This window comes from Pipra filicauda, unplaced genomic scaffold (genome assembly GCF_003945595.2).
Source record: "Pipra filicauda isolate LSUMZ 115617 unplaced genomic scaffold, ASM394559v2 scaffold75_size2874737_pilon, whole genome shotgun sequence".
In the NCBI taxonomy this organism is placed as follows: domain Eukaryota; kingdom Metazoa; phylum Chordata; class Aves; order Passeriformes; family Pipridae; genus Pipra; species Pipra filicauda.
In genome coordinates, this window is record NW_024104931.1 from 870,608 (window position 1) to 890,856 (window position 20,249).

Consider the following 20,249-nt stretch of genomic DNA (forward strand, 5'->3'; position numbering starts at 1 on the left):
AGTAGTGGCTCTTCTGAAAGGATTGAATTAGAAAAGTAGAGTTATGACATTACACTGAAACAGATATATTAACCTATCCCCCAAAGTCCACGCCTAATCCAGTTGAATAGTTAAAAATTATCGTAGAATTGGGAGTTGCAAGTCACATTAGATAGTATGCTCCCTGCAGAAGAATAGTCTGTCCTTAGTGTGCTTTTAAATGTAAGAGAAAAACATGACCTCACCAGATAAAATCAGTTCTTCCCAATTTGAGATTTCAACATCATTAGAATACTCCGAGAATCCTTTTCAAAGACATAAAGTAATTCTGCCTGTGGGACAGCATGTTGCCACCTAAAGAAATTTATCATCACCAGAAAAAAAAATATTCTTTGTCCGTTTATTTAATGAAGCTATCTTGGTGACTCATTTCGTGCCCTTTGGACACAATTTCCTTTTAGTATACTGTGCCATTTTATTATTAATGTTGCTGCCACAAAATTTTTAAAACCCACACAATACTGGTCAAACCTCGGGATTTGAAGAAAACATGGTTGGGCTGGGTTGGAGGCAAATTTTTGCTTTTTTGCTATGAAGTTCCTACTGTTTCTGCCAACATGCAGCTAGCTAACTGTGAGTTGACTAAACTGAAACCCAGGAACTCAGCATAAATGAACTGGAAAGGAGAAGCAGTATTTAGAGTTTTCTTTGCCTGTAGAATGTTCACATGACCTGCATCCTCAGGAAGCCAAATACTGATGGGTACATGAGTCCTTTTTATTATGTCTCTCTTCATTACGTATGTTTCCCAGATTACTTCTGGAACTTGAGGTCCACTGACAATTTGGGATCAAACTGCACCGGGACAACCTGCATACTATGAGATAATGTATTTGAGGAGCAGAGGTGGCCATCTCAGTTGAGATCTGCACACTTGCAGCATCAACTGGTCTTAAACTGTGGTTATACTTAGTTTTCTAGTCATAGTAGAAATGACAACAGAAAGAACAGAAATTTCCTAGAATTTAAAATATGTTTTGAGTCTCTAGGGCAATCATCTTTATTCTCTCATAAAACTTGAATCAAAGTTTTCTCCTGTTTAGCCGTTCCTTCAGATGTGAGTCAGAATCTTTAAACCAACTGAAGGACTCTTTAAGTAACTATTCTAATTTTTGCTCAAGATTAATAACTTCCTTCTTCATGGTGAAACTCTTTTGTTTCGTTCTTAGCAATGGAGTGTTCCAGCAATTGCAAAGTTGCTTCCAAATTTGCACAGTACTGGATCAGCAGCCTGGAAGCCTTAAGTCTTCCTCATGCACGTAGGTTGGAAAATTAGTAATGACAATATTTCATTCAGGTGAATTATCACCTTCTAGCTGATTAATACTGTTTGGAAGCAGAATGTGCTCTTTTATTCATCGTTTTGCATAAATTGGTTAAGTGCAAGTAGTTACCAGACAAAGGCACGGCAGGTTACTGCAAGTGGAGAGGCAAAAGTGTTTTGAAGTTGCTTATGTTCTCCATTGTGTGTTTGGCTTCTAGTCAGGAGTCTCTGGGCTCTTTGGATTGTAGGATTTAATATTTCAGTATGCAAAACCTTAAAGCTGCCTCAGGTGAAATGGCACAGTTTTGTTTTTTCCTAATATTTTTCTGCCTCTTGGAACTCTCAGGTGGAATCTTTTTTGGAGGGGTGGCCTTTCCCTATGGCTTGTGCTCTGGTGTGTCAGTCATTCAAGTATTTCTCCATACTGTTTCCCTTATATGTGTGTATAGGAACAATGTTTGTTTCCATAACTGCTTGAGGTACACGTGTATGAATGAATGTTCAGCTTTACGTGAAAAATTCCTGATGCTTTTTATTAGGATGGCATCTGAACTGTCTGCTGTGACCAGTATATTCCTTATATGAAGTTGGTGTGTTTGAACAGTTATTGTTCTTGGGAATACATGAAGACTGCAAGATGGCCATCACTTCACCAATTCCTGTGATGTTGCTGTCTTTGGAGAGAAGTTATAACTGCAGTGGTCCTTGGAAAAAAGAACACCTGAGAAGTGAAAAGTCTTCATCTAAATGAAGAAAAAACCAAACCAAAACCAGCCCAAAATCAAACAAAGCAAAACAAAAAAAAAGGAATTCAGGTAGTTTTACTCTGATTATTTTAGCTGACATCTGTCTTGTGCAGCTAGAATGTGCTAGCAGCTCTGCTGTCTGAGATGTCTGCTTTAGCAACTGGCTGCACGTATATATTTATGGAGGAGAATGAAATTAATTCCTGCCATTTTTTGCCTGTAGGTCAAAAGTGTAGTTGAGCCAGCTGATTTAAAAAGCAGTTTGTCTTTAACAAGCCTGTTAAGGGTGATTCTATTAAAATACTTTTTAATTCTCTTTAAAGGCTCAAGCCATTAATATATTACATGTGAACCGAAATATTACCAAAAAATAAAAAGTCTAAGATTTCTTCTGTTTAAATCTTGTAGGATGTTACTTCTCTGAGGATTAGCACAGAAAGGGAACAGAGCTGCAGCTGTTCCCTGCTTCAGGGTGTAGATGGGCTTAAACGGCAAAAAAATAAATATTTGTGTTTGCAGGTACAGACGACAACTTTAATGGTGACATACATCATATGTGGATGACAAGCTTTCTTAAGCAGCATTTAAAAATTATTTTTTTTAATTCTATTTTGGTAAGTCTGATGCAGATAGTAATAAGAGTTTTGTTTGACTGCTGTAACTGATCCAGGTACTAGCCTCTTCATACGTGTAGCTTATGGGTTTTTTAGGAGACTGTATTACTGTCTGAAGGACAGAAAACACACCTTTACTGACAAACACCTACACTATTTCAACTTACTCATCTGTCGGTGCTAAAAACTTGTGTAAGTGATGAGTCTTTACTACTATGCTTTGAGGTGTTCGTTTTTCCATTTCCATTGACTTGCAGTTGCCAAATTCTTTTCTTTGAAAAAGACATGGACAGATTAACTTGTCTGGTAGTAGATCTCATTGTACTCTTCAATTAGAGTCACACAGAAATCAAGATTTTTCAGATAATGGCAACCAGATGGCACTAAAGTGTTGAGTTCATATTAGGATTAAATTGGAGAAAGAAAAACTTGATATTGATTCCACAATAATTTAATTTTTGTGGTTTCATATTGCCTAATACAGTTTTAAACCAATCACTTCATGAAAGAAACTGACCACCTTTCTGTGGAAAAAATGTCAGTGGATTAACATTGTGTGGAGTATCACTTGCAGTCCACAGTCAAGATTTTGCGCTCTATTGAACCTACAGTCTGTATAAACATGGAACAAGATCTTTCTCCTGCTTTAAGGAGAGGCATCAAAATTAAATGGTCTTTTTATATCCTGATTAAAAGCTTGACAACTGCTGACATCTAATGGAAAACGGGATTTAACTTGCTAATAGCTGCTTTTGGAGTGTAAAGTCTTTAAGTATATTGTAGCAAGAAATAATATTTCTGAAGCTTTACAAGGTTCCTTATTGCATTGCTTGTGGGGTTTATTTTTCTTCTTGGTATGAAGAAAAATAAGGATAAATATCCAAATCAAAGCACTAAAGATACTTCTCACAGAAGAACCTGCTAACTTTACCCTGGCTAAGAAATCTTGGAACTTCAGCTTGATCAGAGGCACTACAAAGATCTGTCACAATGAAATGTACCTGAAGCTCTAATGTGATTCAGTCCAAATAGGTTTCCAAAATGTATGATGTGATTTCTTCTCATTTTGCACCACGTACTTTAAGGAGGAACGTGAATACCCTTTTCTAAGGAGTTTACAATCTACATGTTCCTTTATTAGGAATATAATGATTTGTATTTCCCTTCTCCCACTAGGCAGAGAAAATCTGCTGTAAGGCTGAAGTGATGGCCCTGAAGTAAACTTGGGTGTAAACTTCCTCATTTTTACTTAAGTCTCTCTGTTGTAGCCTCATTGCAGTATATATCGTTCAGATATAGCTTGAGAAGAATATTCAGGTACCCTTTAAACAATTCTACAAATCTGTTGGGAAGAGACACTAAAATGGTGAGTATGCTGCATTGCTAGGAGTATGGCAACAGTGCTTGTCTGTAACTTCCTACTTGAAGATGAAGTAGGAGCAAAATAAAAATCTAACTAAAAAGCTAGATTTACCTGTTTTGTCTTTGGTTCAGTTTGAGGAGCTATTGAAACATGTGACCTTCAGTGATAAATATTTCTCCATCACCTCCTTTGTCAGTTGTGTCCAGTACTGGCTTGTAGAAGATAGTCTGCGGATTTCCATCTTTCTCCTGTTCCTCAGCTAAGACTTAAAATGTGCTACATTGAAGGAAAGGACTATCTAGAAGTCGATGGGCACAATTTATGCTTTGTTTATGCAAAAACGCTGACAATATCATGTCATTTTGCACTATGACAGTTTTTTGTATTCTGCATCTAAGGCTTGAATTTCATTTGAAAGGCTACAATTGTCCAGAGAATTTCTCTCTCAAAGGCTGTTCTTCACTGCACACTCTGATGCAGCAGCATCCAGTGCGGGCAATTTTGGAGATGAGAACCTCAACAGTGCCTGTTACAGCTAAGCAATCTCGCACAGATTGTCTTTCTTGAGGAGTATTGCAACATTTCTTTCTTCATTCAGAGTTTTTTCTCAGCATTTTAGTGTTAAGTTCTGTAAACAGAAAATATGGATGCTGTGTTCTTGTGCATGGATGGTTGTTTGTCATTCCTAGTGAAACAGAACTTCAGAAATACACATACTTACTAGTCTGCACAACTGATGTGAAGTCCAGGGTTAGTACTGAGGTGACTACATTTTTGCAGGAGTGTAATTTATATATGATCTTCATCTCAGTTTTTTTATTCACAGGGTGATTGATTTCAAATGTCATTGCCTTGGCAAATACTCTTTATGCAGAATTTCCTTGATGAATGAATGCTTTAGGTTGAGACTTTGGTATATTAGTTCCTCCAGTTTAGGAGACTTACCTTTCTAAGATAAAGATGAGTAGCTTATCTCTTATAGTACACATTGATTTTCCTTTTCTGGACTATTGTGGCATTTCCTTCTATCTTAACTTGTCCTTGGCTATGTGCATCAAGATGAGGGACATCTGTTTTCAATAGCTAACATTGAGTTAGCCTCAACGCACAGGAGAGACAAATAATTAACTTCTAGTCCTTGTGATAATTAACCTAATTGGGCATCATTTTTTTCTGCATTTTCTAGCACAGATCATGAACAAATGTGTAATGTGCCTCATATATATGTTATATAAAACTTAAATGTGTGATGTTGAAGTCAATTTCCTTTACATTCAGTTTTCCAGCTGGATTAGTCCAATCTAGCAGGGATTTAAGACCTGTACATGGCCTCCAGAGCCTTCTGCATTGCTATTTTTCAAGTTTCAGTCATTACTGTAATTTATTTTTTCTCTGTGTTCATGTCAAGTTGCATAGGCCTGACAAGTAGAGTACAGTATAGCTGAATGTACAGATGGAACCCTTATATTGTAGGAACATTATTAACTATCTGCAAGATGTAGGTTGCTTTTTTTATCATTTCTGATTTTACTGTGCCCCACTTTCGATACACCAGCAATAATGGAAATCATGAGTTTAAAGTCATTAATGTTATTAATATATTTTTACAAATACACAGCAGGTTGGCACCTTCCCTGGAAAAAAGGGTAGAAATTAGGAGAAAAATCAAGACTGGACAGTATTCTAGGGAGTTTTGAAAAGTATAAAAGGGTAGAAATACTTTTTCACAATGTAAGAATTGGAATTCAGCATTCAGTGTCAGATTCCTCTTTATTTTTTTAACTAACTGTGATAAAAGACAGGTTTCGAAAATAGATGACATGTAAAATACTGCTTTTGCAATTAGACATTTTTTGACTTACACTGTTACCAACTGGAATTTTTTTTCTTTGGCTGTGTTTTTTTGCTGATGTCATTGTCACAGAATTTGGTTTAGTTTAGAGCAGCTTTGCTTTTGGAAGCAGCCGTCTACCTCTGGCAGCGTCACTGACATGTTGCCCTTGAACCCTATGCACACAGGGACTCCGTCCTGCGCCTGAGATGAGTCTGAGCCAAGCTCTGAACAGTTAATGTGGAGCAGATAAGCCCTCTTACCTGAGCGGGAATGGCACAAGGATGCATATCTTCAAGGATGCTTCTCAGAAATCGCCTTTTAACTCCTCATAGAATAATTAAGTTGATTTTTTTATCTAGAGGTTTACCCTAGTGAGTCAGTCCTCTTCCACTTTGCATTCGGAGGGCTGCTACATCTTAATGTGGGTTTGGTGGATGTAATTTTATAATTTTGATGCAATTTTGAATTCTGTGGTGTGGATTCATGTGCTGAGGCACACTGAATGTCTGAAGCTATACTACACTCTTATGAATTGATAACATAACTGTATGTTAAATCTTAACAGTGCAGAACTGCATTGTCATGGTAGGAGATTTCCCCAGTGCTACAGTTCTGTTTAAATGTCTTATGGGAAAAGCAGACGTTGGAGAGGTGTCTGTATAGAACCGTCCTCTATTAATTCTCAGTGCTTCTTTATTTGCACCCAGATTTAGGGCTATCATGTGGATCTTTCCCCTGTAGGGCCTGACTTTTTTTGTAACACCATATTTACCTTGTCATTACTCCATTACTTTTCTGCATGATATCAGAGTTACATATACAACACTTGCATTTCTCTGTCCTCTCTGCTGCCTTCTCCCCCGGCTTTCTTAATTATTTTGTATGTCTGAGAATCCTTTCTCAACTTTAGCTTCCAGAATGTATTGTTGTGGTTTGGATGTGGGCTCTGAACTCTATGGTTTATCTCCAGTGGAAAAAGCCACTGAATGCTTGCAAACACATGGCCATTCAAAAATATACTGAATAAAGACAACTGAACTGGCACTAGAAGACTTTGTGAGATGGTGAACTGAATTTTGCAAACTGCTGAAGTAGCAAGATCCCTGGATCACTGGAGTATGTTGCAGGAATGATGCAAGGGCCAGTAAATTTTTCAGAAAAGACCTTTGGGACTCTACATGCTGCTTTCAGGTGATGCTGGTTCCACCATCGTTTGCAAAGAGGAGCTGATCTTCAAAGGATTGCTGCTAGTTGCCAGAGAACAACATATGCAGAAAATACAGCTGGATGGCCCTGAGGCTGATGATTGGCTGACATAATGGCCCATACAGTAGTATTAAGAGAGGTAAGATCATCTGACGGTAACTGTGAGTCTACTGACTGACTGAGGCCTTAATACCCATTATTTGTCAAGAGACAGATCTGGAGAATTGAAGTTAGAAGTTAGACCTTTTCCACAATCAGTTAATTTGGGGGCAAATAGTCATAGATGGTGGTGTGATCAGAGTAGGTCAATACCATGAGGAGATGGTGGGCTTCACTACGAGTGTATTGATATAGACAGACTGTGGGCTGTTATAAGGGAACAGGACGCACGTTGGTGTTCCCAAATGTGCAAAGGAAAGAAATTGCTATCTTTTTGCTTGAAATACAGAAAGCAGTTTTATAGAAACAACCTTACAGCAGCTCAGGAGAAAGACGACTCTGTAGTTTTGTCTCTGTTGTTCAAGAGTTCACATGGCAACAATTTGTTCTGCACCAAACAGATGCTCTGTGCCATTGCAGTCTTCCCCACAGTAGCTGCTCAAGAAAAACTGGTCCAAAAATAATTCCTTCTAGGATGAGGTGATCCCTTCTAAAAAATGACATGCAAACATCTTTATGAGTAAACCCAGGATCTACAAGGATTTTGTTTCTGTGGTCGATATGACTGTTCAAATGCAGAATACGTTGCCACCAGCATCCTGGTTACATTGCAGGTATGGAAGATGCTTACACAAGGAAATCATACAGTGCTAGTGGACATCTCCAGTTGTTAATTGCTGACATATGGGTGAGTATAGTGTTGTTATCCTTTACATTTCCATAAATAATCAAAGCTCCACGAAGTTCTTGAAACAGAACATTCATCACCAGATTAAACACTCCAGCCTTGGCCTTGCTTGTTACAATCTTGTTACAGCCAAGAACCTGTGCCATGAATGCAGAGACCTTCACTGACTGGACTGTTACTAAGATGGTGTTTTCAACTTCCAGATGCTGCCAGTTCTGCAAGGTTGTGCTGGTATTTTGGATAACATTGCTCATTAAAAATTTAGTCAGAAATGGAGGTGAGATTGCTTTGAAGCTCAGGGCTTAGAAATAGCTGCAGAATAAATGGTTTGTTTGAAGTCACAGAGAGAAATGCAGTGAAGCTCTGACAACAGCAGTGACTCTGGATGCTGCATAGGAGCTTGTGCTCTGCAAGTTATTTGAAGAGTCCACTGCCAACTAAAAAGCACCTGGTGTTCTGTGCTCAGTTAGAAATGCCCTTCTAACGACCTACCACAAAAGAACAAACTGAAAAATCTCTGGGCTCACAGCTGCAGCCCGTGACATTGTGAAATATGAATAGATGATAATTCTGCTTTATAGTGATTGCTCAAGAGGGGAGAGCACTCTGGCTTTTAAAATACCATTTCTACAGCATGATCTTTTTGTAACTGTGGGTACTATTCTGAAAGTGTTTTATCTAAAACCAGCCTTCGTAATTGTTTTTATTTGAACACAGGTTGCACTCAATCATAGGGACTCTACAGACAGAGGTGTGCAGGGCTGGCCTTACTTTTTCCTTGAGAATGAATTCTTGGTGTTTTTAAATGTTCTTCTTATGTCTACTGTTTCTTACTCACAGACCTGGAAGTTAGAAATGGAAAACAATTATGCTGTTGAATATTCTGTGCTTGCTCTCTGAGAACCAAATGACAACAGGTTTTATATAGAGATGTATAGATATGTAGATACACATACATGTTCTCGGGTATTTATTTTTAAATAATATAAAGTATTTTTTATAATTTTTGTTCTTTGTGTAAAGCTATGGATGACACTTATATGCTATGGGATATCCAGTAAAATATTTTCCTTGAAGTCAGGTTTTTTCCTCTGTCTTGTAGTTTTCATATTCCCACTTTTCACTTCACCACTTGATTTTAGCTCCTTATTTTCCATGATTGCGGTAAGACAAAAAGATTGATGCTGTTGGGTACAGACTGGCACTTTTAAAAACAATCCTTTTAAGTCTAGTAGAACAAATAGTGAGAAAGCAATAAATACCAGGAAGGAAACCGCCACATTTGGCTCATGCTAATTGGACTTTATGCTGTATCATTAAGAGTTGCTTAGTAGGTAATCTACAATGCCCATTTTATTGGATTAGCAAAAACAAGAACATTGTTTGACTCTTATACACGAAATTAAAATTACCCTATGAACTTTTAATCAAAAGCCTAGTGTTAAAAAACATGACTAAATTTGGGAAGGCTGTAGAAATACTGTAGAAGTTGATTGTTGGTGTGATTGCTTGCTGTAAAAATGCCGAAAGTCATCTCAAAAGGAGAAAATAGAAACTTTCTCAAATTTTAGGTATTTGTAATGCTTGTACGTTACCATAAAAAAAGAAAAAAAGTTGATTGTGGGACTTTATGACATGGGACTTCACCTCCTTGTACAGTTAGATGAGAGGGAATTATTATATATATATGGACTGTATCCTCACAGGTGTTGAGTGGTGACCTAAATCTGCTTTTCCTTGAGATCCATGCACAGCTCTCCCTGCTTTTACTTGAATAGCCATTCTCAAACCTGCTTTTAAAAATGGGTTTACTGGTTTGGGATTTATATATGCAAAGACATGTGTGTTTATTCTCTGGCAGCCTGCCTCTTATCCTCTCCTACCCCAGCTGCCCCCCCACCAAGATGAGCACCAACCTATGGGGTTTGGGTGGTGGAGGAAAGTCTGCGTGCAGCTTCCATCAGAGGCTGACTATGCTCTCACTCCTTTGTGCGCCCTTGCTCAGAGTAAGTATCTCCTGCAAAAGTCCCTGGGCCACGCATTGGCCTCCTTGTCTCAGTGCCCGCCTGAACTGCCCTGTCTGGGTGAAGCTCTCAGATAAACAGCTCTCATTTTCACCGTGCTCATCTCTCCACCTGGGTTGTTGTATCTCCACCTGAGCTGCTACAGCAGGCTGGTGAGCTGGGGCACCCCGAAAAAGAGGATGCAGCCCTGGCTGCGTGGCTCCATTGCCACTGTCTCACTAAAATGGGGCTTTTTATAAGTCAAAGAACAGCTCATGTAGCTGCTGCTGTGAAGCTGGTGCTGGGCATGGTCCATGGTTCACGCTAGTACTGTATCTCATGGTGCGCAAAGGGAAAAAGCTTTTGCTATCAGCTAGAGATACCAGTCTGCCCTGGTGGACCCTGTTTTATCTTTGATACCGATCTCCACAGTCTCTGTGCATCACCTTCCCCAGGAGTGGTGGTGCAGCACAGGGCAGCTGTGCGCACAAGAGGCAGAGGAAGGGCTGTCTTCTTGAGATGAAAAGTGATGTCTGATCTCTCAAATGTGGTAATTGTACTGTAACCTGGATTAATCTGACCCTCTGATGCATATAATAGGACAGCAAATTTTGCTGAGCAGTGTTTCATGAGCAGGCTCACCAAGGGATGCTTATCTGGAGCATGAGCTTCCCTCATGCCAAATAAGGATCTGAGATGTGTATTTGAGAGAAGGACCCTTTCAAAAACATTTGCTTAAGCTGGGAGCTTCTAGGGCTTGTTCAGTCACTGTAGACCGGCCCAAGTCATTAAAGGAAGAAAACAAAAGCCAGGTGTATTTTATTGCTTGTCAGTTTCCCCAAAGCTATTTTGACACACAGGACGAACATTCACTAGGAACTTTTTAATGCTCTAATTAGCTGCACGTGAGTAATAAGGGCTCTCATGGTAAATATTAACATAGATGAGTACGTAAGGGCTCTCGGGCCTTGTCAGTGTGGTCACATCTCTCTCTTTTGGCTGCCACAGCCTGGAGCAGGAATCGACAGTTCTTAATGCTTAGCAGCCTTTGGTGCTGTTCAGCTGTATGGACTGAGTGCATTGCTGTGCTTGGGTTATGAATGTTATTGGAAATGTAAAGGGATAGCCTTAAGGAATTGTTCCCAGAAGAGACAGTTAAAGGTGGCTGTGGGCTTTTTGCATATACCACAGAAATTTGGATAGAGGGAAGGAAAGGATTTTTTATTTAAAGATGAAACTCAATCAGCAGTAGGTGAGTGCACTACCCAAATTGCTTCCTCAGGTAATTAGTGGGAAATAGTGAAGCAAGAGCCCACCCAAGCCTAAGAGTCAAAACTGTAGTCACAGTGTCCAAATGCTTCTTGAATTCACACAGGCTTGGTGCTGTGACACTTCCCTGGGGAGCCTGTTCCAGTGCCAAACCCCTTTTATAAAGGGTAAAAAACCTTTTCTTAATACCTAACTTCAACCTCCCCGACTCAACTTCATGCCATTTCCTCTAGTCCTGTCACTGGTCACAAGAGTGAAAAAAGATCAGTATCTGCCCTTCCACTTCCCCTCATGAGGAAGTTGCAGACTGCAATGAGGTCTCCCCTCAGTCTCCTCTTTTTCAGGCTGAACAGACCAAGTGACCTCAGCCACTCCTCACACGGCTTCACCTCCAAACTCTTCATCGTCCTTGTTGCCCTCCTTTGGACACTCTAACAACTTAATGTCTTTCTTATATTGCAGTGCCCAAAACTGCACACAGTATTCAAGGTGAGGCCACATCAGTGCAGAGCAGAGCAGGACAATCCCCTCCCTTGACCGGCTGGTGATGCTTTGCCTGATGACCCCCAAGACACGGTTGTCCATCCCAGCTTCGAGGGCACTACTGACTCATATTCAGCTTGCCATTGAACAGGACTCCCAGGTCCCTTTCTGCAGCACTGCTCTCCAGCCTCTCGTTCCCTGGTCTATACACACAGCCAGGGTTGCCCTATCCCAGGTACACAATCCAGCACTTGCCTTTGTTAAACTTCCTGTGGTTGGTGATTGCATATCTCTCTAATTTGTCGAGGCTTCTCTACAGGGCCTCTCTGCCCTCAAGGGAGTCAACAGCTTCTCCCAATTTAGCATCATATGCAAACTTAGTATGCCATAGAATCCTACGTCCAAGTTGTTAATGAAGATGTTGAAGAGAACTGGGCCTAAGATGGAGCCCCGGAGAACCCCATTAGTGACTGGGCATGGTGGAATTCACACCTTATTTCCCTCCTGCTTCAGGCTCCATCGCCCTCAGAATAACCCCAGCTCCCCTCACCTCCTAGCAGATGTGCTGCCTTCTCTGTATCAGTGCTTCTGTGACCTAGATTGAGGGAAGGCAGTTTGAGTCCCCTCTTAACTTCTTTGCCAGCTGGCTGCTGCTTTCCAAGGCTCTCATGGGAGCACAAGGCTGTGATTCAGCTCCCCCACTTTAGCACTGTGCAGCAGAGTTGTGCCTGCCTGAGTGCAATCCCCCTGACTCCAAGCAAACAATTGGCCCCAGAGGAGGCAGCTGCACCCCAGACTCCCCAAACAGGCGGAAGCTAGAATAATATACAGCTCTCTAGTTCCCATTTCTTCATAGTTATATGGCAAATGCTGGAGCAAAAATACTGCTGCAAATACTTTGTGCAATCCTCTGAACGTCTTTATTAATGATCAGGTTGTAGAGTCTCACTCCTTGGAGATACTCAAAAGCTGTCTGGATATGGTCATGGACAACCAGCTCTCAGTGGCCCTGCTTGAGCAGGAGGTTGGACAAAATGATCTCCAGAGGTCCCCTACAACCTCAGCCACTGCATGACTGTGGTTTAGGGCACTGCCTTAGTCCCCCACCTGCTAATTTACTGACACTCATGAACTTGCATGTTACCAGAGGAAGCATGAAACTGCTCCCCCCAGGGAGCTGTAGTGGCTTTGTGTCAGCATGATGCCTCCAGTACACCTGTATCTTACGTTCCCTAATTATATGGCCAGATGAATTTACTGACCCTTCCCTGAGCCAGGCCATCATTTCCTTTTTCAGCAGTGTTGTTTTTGCCTACCCAATGCATTACTTAAGCTCTGAGGTAGTTATTGCCTGCACAAACAGCACCAGCAGCACTTAGTGGATGTTGAACATTTGAGTCTGGCACCCCTAAGCTTTGGGATATGGCTCCATCTGCCTCCAGCCCCCCATTCCTGATCCTCCCAACAAGTTGCACTTCAGAGCAGAATGACCACGAGGCACTGGGTTTTAAAGGAGCTAATGTTGGTTAGTGGGGGCTGCTTGGCCCCACAGAGATACCAGCAGATACCCTTTTGCTGCAGTCTTAGTCTTTTCCCAACAAGAAGCAAGAAATTCTCAGTGTAATGCTTTAGAATAGAAGTCATCAAAAAGGTCTCTAGGGATGTAAAAGGGTAATTTACACCATGTGTTTATTTAAAAATTAGTCAAGTAAATTTGATGTTGTAAAATATACAAACTTGAAGAAATAAACATACAAACAGAGGCAGGAAATCTGGGTGGCCACACTTGCAATGGGGGGAACCACTGTAAAACTGCCCCTATTCCAGAGCCTTCTCATCATGCCCTGATGATACCACACACTTCCTTACTCCTGCAGATGCCCTGCCTACAGATCACCCCATGCACTCTTCTGATACCAGACCTGTGATTTTTCTCTCCCGAGTCACTTGCTGTGCACTAGTACACAGCTGACACTGCGGCACACCCAAAATCATCTTGGCCTCCTCCCAGTCTTCTTCTCCCTGAGAGTTTTGCATGTGTATGTTGTTCCTCATCCACAGTTACACATCGCTGCTCTCCCTGCTGTGCCTCTCCCAGGACCTCCCTCCTCTTCACAGCCTTTCCCTCCCCATTGCCGCCTCTGTCAGGATTAGAGAGCCCTTAACAGAAAATGCTTTGCCGTGCTCTATCACATGGAAAAGTGGCCACTGAGTCCTGGTCACAGGGTAAAGAAATCTCCTTGGGTTTACACCCACTACATCAATGGGGCTGCAGATCTTAGGGCCCAGCTCCCCAGCTTGTATTAAACCCATAGGGACTGATGGGTCCCAAATAGCATGCTTCTCTTTCATCACGGACACGTTGCAAAGTAGAGATACTTGGGGCAGTTTTGCCTGCAGAAACATGATGTGAGGGGACATGGGTGAGTTTTTAATGTGGGGCTGTTCTCCCAGGTCCTCCCAGGCTGATAGGGGCTGTTTGCAGTGCTGAGCGGTGCCAGCCATGCACCCTGCTCTCTTCCAGCATCACGGATAACACTGCTGGGAAGCAGTCAGTCCTGCAACCAGCACACACTCAACTGCTTGGCCACAGTACACAGCTGTTTGAGGTGTGTCAAACTCCTGTCAAACAGCACAGGAGAGGCAGGGGGGAATGTTGTTTGTGCTGGCTACAATAAACACTGGTTTTACATCTCCCAGACAGAGTCAGCTATCCCCTTGGGGTGCTTGAAATGCTGGAATTCACCAGCTGTTTTCTTTGGACACTGGTGTGTTGTATCTGGACAGAAACTGAGTTGTGCTGTTGGACCAGGCTCATCCACCAGTCTGCTGTGCCAAGAAAACTCTGCCCACTACTAGGACATCTGTCTGCTTTATAAACAGCAGGTCTGTTTGCTCTGGTCTGAGGCCCTCTGGAAGAGAGAAGGAAGGTGCTCAGCCAAGGTCACGGGGAGAGCTGGGGGAGGGCAACTTCCCAGGCTCCAACCTGATGGCTTCATCTCTGTCTCTTCCTTCTGCAGGTCCCCACTGGCTTTGAGCAGGGGAATAGAAAACACAGCATAAAATCCCAGCTCCTGAGGCAAGTGACAGGCCTCAAGCAAGGAGCTGTCAGAGAGAGAGTACTCTGAATAATGTATGCTGTGCACAGTGCCCATGAGGTACTAAACACATGATGGCTGCACACAGGACCTGGGGCTGCTTTCACAGAGACTCAGCTGCGGAGCAGTTCCTGGGAGCAGCCAGCAGCTTTGAACCCTTCCGGGATGTCGCTGTCCAGTTTAGAAATGATTTTGTAAATAGGTTTCTTCCAGGAGGGGTCGGCATCCTTGCCCGCCCTGACAGCACTGAAGAACTCCTGCAGCGTCAGACTGGCCACCTCCAGGAACCGCCCTGGCACCTGCAGCAAGATGGGCATCAGCCCATGGCACCACCATGTTCCTGGCTCCTCCTTACCCCTGCAAACCCCACCATCCCTATCCCCCAGCTCCCCCTCCTCACCTCAAAGTCGTTCCCCTTGTTATAGTGCATGTTAAGGGCACGGAAAAGCTCTGAGTCGCGGGAGACCTGGAGGGTGCAAGCATCCGCAACACCCTCTAGCAGGGCCTGTCGGGCAAACTTCTCCACCTGGATGTAGTAAAACTCACGGAAGTTGCTGAACCACTTGATGAGCTGGGAGGTAATGCAGCGGCTGAACTGCCAGGGAGAGAAGGAGGATGAGTTATGTCAGCTTGGAGCCTTCCTACGCATGAGCCCCCACAAACCCCGCTACACAATTCTGGCCTGGCCCAAACCCAGCCTTGCCTCAGGCCTGCCAAAACACCAGCTGGGACAATGACACAGGGGTGTCCACAGTGCTCTCCCTGCTGAGATTTGGATCTCAGCTGCCCTGAAGTGGGAAGACACATTCATGATATACTTTAATCCCAACACCTCAATTGAACAGAGTGAAGACTTGGCAACCCAGTTCTGCCACAGCCCTGAGCACCTGCTCCAGGGCAGCCCATGCTGAAATGGGTGCTGTCCCCTGGCTCCTGCCAGCAAGGCAGGGAAACACAAGAGTAGCCCCTTCCTCATGGTTGCCCAGTGAGGCAGGCTAAGTGCCACACTGCATGGGGGCATCAGCCCAGGGTACTGCCATTTTACCTGCACATCAAGGAAGTAGGTCTTCAGCAGAGTGGAGCTGGGGTAGCGAGTGAAGAAAAACATCAGCTTGGCCTTCTTCAGGTGGCCAGGGGTCAGCGCCTCCTGCATCTGCCTTGGGGTCAAGGAAAACCTGCACGCAGCAGCCCCCCAGCTCAGCGTGTCCCTGAGCACCAGCCCTGACACACACATACCCAGTGCCCATGACAACTCCTCCCCACAACCTGGCAGCAGGGCACAGGGGGTTCATTTCTGGCTGAGCAGCCACTGGATTTCTCCTTCAACATCCCTGAAGAAGCTAATGGTCCCCTGGCACTGTACAGGCTAATGGGAACAGGGATTTTCATGAGACACCTGTTCATAGCATAGGATTACAGGACCACTAGTATGGCCTAAGAACAGGCTTGGGAGCTCCTGACCCACAGCTATGCTACAGCATCTAACCAACCTTGAGGACCAGCAGTGCCCCGGAATGGCTTAGGACCTCCTTCTTGCTCACACCCTTTTAGCCCCCTGTGGAGCAGCAGGGATCCTGGCCTTGCACAGACCGGCAGGGGCTGTGCCAAGCTGTGGCTCCAAAGGACAAGGGGACCACATTCTCCAGGGACCTCTCTAGCTGCCCCTAAAGGATATCTGAGTCGAGGCAAAGGGTGCTCCATCCATCGCAGCTGGCAGGTCGCTGTGGCCATCCCTGCCAGCCGGCAGCAGTGCCAGACTCTCCATGTTGGCAGGGCTCAGGGGCAGGGGATGGTGCTGCTGCTGTCTCACAACCGATGACCTCAGTTTGACGGTTCCCCAGTGTAAGCTGAGGGGCTCTGGAGGACACCTCTCCAGAGCAGATGGGCTCCCACGAGAGTCGGTGCCCCAGAGGCTGTGCTGGCCATAGTCCAACAGCTGGCTCAACAGCTGGCTGTCCTGGACAGGGGTGACCGGGCCCAGTGAATAACCCATGCTGGGTATCTGAGAGGATTTTCTGATGCCCTTTGAACTGAAGGAGCCAGCATGAGAGCCCGGGCTCTTCTCCAAAGTTCCTGGCAGGACTTTAGCCTGAGCTGAGCCCAGTGAGCCCGGTGCATTCATGGGAGATGGCTTAGCAAGTGGCTTTCTGCATTTCCCACCAGTAAAATACTCTCTCCTGGCATCTGGCCTCAGCACCAGGCAGCTGTTGTGCTGCTGCTGGAGGTGGCTGGCTGCCTTCGGCCAGACAGTCTTCAGGACAGAGTCTACCACCTGGGACGTTACCCCGGCCAGCTCATGCTTCAGTGCCTGCGAGAGGACCCTCACTGCCATGGGCAGGCCACCTGCATCACATTTGTCCTCGTCCTCCTCCAGCCCACACACCTCCAGGATGCTCCTCCAGAGAGGTGCTTTGCAGGGGTTGCTGGTGACAGTGGCACTGTCCTTATCCAGTCTGTCTCTAGGCCTTTCAGGAAGCGGCTGCACTTTCTCGGAATCTTCCTGGGTTTGAGCAGCATCCGCAGAGTCATAGACCTGGTAGAACTTTTCCTGAAGCCGCCTCAGCTGCTGCTCTAAAAAGCAGAGCTGCTCCTTCAGCTGCTGGCAGCCCTTGGCATGGGAGCTGCCACCCATGGGGGCCACTCGTCCAGCCACCCCCAGGCCCTGCTGGGGCACCCTCGGCTTCCTCTTGTTTTCCGGGGGTATCTCACTACCTCTCTCCCTCTCATGCCTAAAAGCTGCCTCCAGGCTAGTGTCAAATGCCTGAGGGGTTGGTGGGAGGCTTATGCCTTGGATGATGCTCTCCACCCTGGCCCTCTTGGCTCGTAGGTGCTGGTTGGAGAGCTGGTCCCCATCACCAGCACAGGGCATGGGAGCCGAGGCACGGGTCCTGGGGAAAGCCAGGGCTTGTGCTCCTTCTCCAGGAGATGCACCACACTTGTCCTGAGGCAGGGAAACTGCCTGAGAGGAAGGGAAAAGGATGGTGGAATCCAGGCTCCTGCCAAACATCGGGTGGCTGAGGAACTGTGATATGAGGGATGCATTGGAGGAAGGCAAGAGAGAGTCAGTCTGGAAATAGGGCTCCGAATTCAGCCCCTGGCCATGCCCTGAACTGGCATGGCCTCTGTCCTGCTCAAAGCCAGTCCTGCCATCCATTTTGTCTTCTTCCTGCCTGGAAACTGGAGAGCTGACCTTCAGCTGGTTGGGGATCATTTTCAGCGTCAGACTAGCAGGCTTCCCAGGTGTTAGATGTTTCAGCCTGCTAGCAGTGTGGAACTGGAGAAAGAGCAAGAAACAGGACCTCGTACAGCAGTTCTCCATGCACACGGCCAGATATTTTTCCTCACAGATTTCTGTGGCATCACTGCTCCCCTGCAGAAATTATTTCACCAGGGAATGACCCAGGCAGAAACCTCCAGGCACTGCAAAACCTATGAGCAGGCTGTTGGATGTCACACCACAGCAGCAATGCCCTGGGCACTGCCACAGCTCCCACCTACCAGCCAGGCATTCGTTGTGCCCAGAGTACGTTTTACCTGGTTTGGGCCCCAGATGTGCCTGGCAACACACCGCCAGCTGCATCCACACCAGAGGCATTTGAGGAAACTCCCTTCTGGGCTTGTGGTCTCAGGTACAAGGGAGGTGAGCACCCTCTGCCACATATGCCTGGGCAAAGGTGGTTTTGGGTGCTCCTGGGTGCTGACAGAGCACAGAACAGCAGCTGCATCCCTGGTGAAGGCATTCACGCCAGGGCATGGTTGCTGCTGGCTTCTGCCAGCCCCTAGCACCCACCAGCAGAGCCACCAGGGCATGGGGATGGGTGGCAGCACTGGGGGGCTGGGCCAGCTCAAACAGGCTGGTGGAAAGGGGCACAGCGAGGGTAAAAGTGTGATGTGATCTGCTGCGAGCGGGACCCACTGAGATGTTCAGGCTAACACAGCACAGGGTTCCTAAGTGCTTGGCAAAACAATGAATAAAAGGAATGGGGATAGGGATTATCAAGGAAGAGAAAAACTACTGAGCCAGCAGCCCTGGGCTTAATATAGTCATGCTGACTCCACTCAGGGATCCACCCCCTCCACTCATTCCCTCGCTCAGGCAGTTTTTCAAAAGAAGGTGTAAAAGCTCGTATCCTGGGCAATTACACAGTAACTGTTCCTCTGGGATACTTCTTTCTCATCCACATTAATTAGCAGTAGCTTTGCACCACTGAATTAGGACAGCTTGTGTGTTTTCCAGACATCTTTAAAGTCTGAGATTCTTTTGCTATACCCAGAAATGTCTGATCATTTTCAACACCATCAGTCTCTTGTCCCCATGACTGTCTGCTCCACGGCGAGTCCTCCAGGCAGTGTAGAAAATGGATTTCTTCTCACCGTTTTTTAGCAGGTTGCCTTTCTTCAAACAGCCCTGTATTCCAGGCAGGTGTCTAGGAGAGCTCTTCCTTTTTTGGACCTCTAGTCTTTACAAACCAAGTCTTTTCTGGGTTATCTGACACCACTTGTTGCTGTCCTGTGTTGTCTACCCACCCCTCTTGACCAGTAGGATTTCATTTTCCTAACAGTCTGTTGTGGGGGCTTTCAAACTGCTCAGTTTATCAATGGCCGGTGCAAGGCCAGGCTGCCGGCAGCTCTCAGCATCACACCTGGCCCTGGTGTAACAAGCTTCACCATTGCCTGCAGTTGCCACTTAGCATGCCAGCTGCATCCAGGAAAGTCACACAGCAAACACATTGCAGCCATAGGCTCCATCCCCCCTTAAGCCTTTCTGCAAAGGCATGGGCACAAGACAGCCAGTCCTGCTACCTCACTTGTTTTGTGACAGAAACACCTTTTGGCACTTGCTCACAATTCCTCACCTCTAGTGTGTTCAACAGCAGGGTCAGGGAGCTTACCTGTCCCCTGTGCTGAGGCTTCCCAGCCGCAGGAACCCGGGGCAATACACCCCTTGTAAGCAGATCAACTTAGAGCTAGCAAGGAGCCCTCCACTTGCTTAAGGTTTCCAGCACCACCATCTTTCTGCTGGAGATTTGGAGGGAGGGAGGGAGCAGAGCCTGCGGTCCCAGCTTGTGGCAGCTCGCTGTGGGTGGCCTCATTTCCCCCTCACAGCCTCACCAGCACCGCAGGGACCAAGAGGTGCTGCCCCAAGCAAACTGCTCCTGCTGATGCAGCCCTTTCCCGGTCAACTTAGCAGATGCGTGCTTCGGTTCCTACTCTTACTACCAGCCTTCACCACTGCCACCTTCTGGAACACTACAAAGCGGCCGAGGCTCCTCTTACCTGAAGAAAAAGACTGAGGAACGAAGTGAAGATGCTTAGAAGAGAAGGCAAGTGTACCCTCTCCAAGACTGGAGCCAACCCACATGGGCTCCCCAGGTGCTCCTCAGTGAGACAGCCGTGCCACCCCTCCAGCACTGCAAATGCCCCCAGAGCCTTCCCCAGCCGCCACATCCCCCTGTCTTCAGCCGGCAGTCCCCAACCCTTGC

General features: G+C 45.4%; 1 protein-coding gene across 1 annotated transcript; it reads right to left on the reverse strand.

Moving 5' to 3' along the window:
* Positions 1-14,786: 14,786 nt before the first annotated feature.
* PROX2 (prospero homeobox 2) lies at positions 14,787-17,977 on the reverse strand. The gene is made up of 4 exons (XM_039389697.1): positions 16,442-17,977; positions 15,812-15,919; positions 15,167-15,361; positions 14,787-15,065 (listed from the first exon to the last, which is right to left on the reverse strand). Exons 1-4 carry the CDS (start codon positions 17,975-17,977, stop codon positions 14,880-14,882), a joined length of 2,025 nt encoding a protein of 674 aa, XP_039245631.1. The 3' UTR covers positions 14,787-14,879.
* Positions 17,978-20,249: the final 2,272 nt, after the last annotated feature.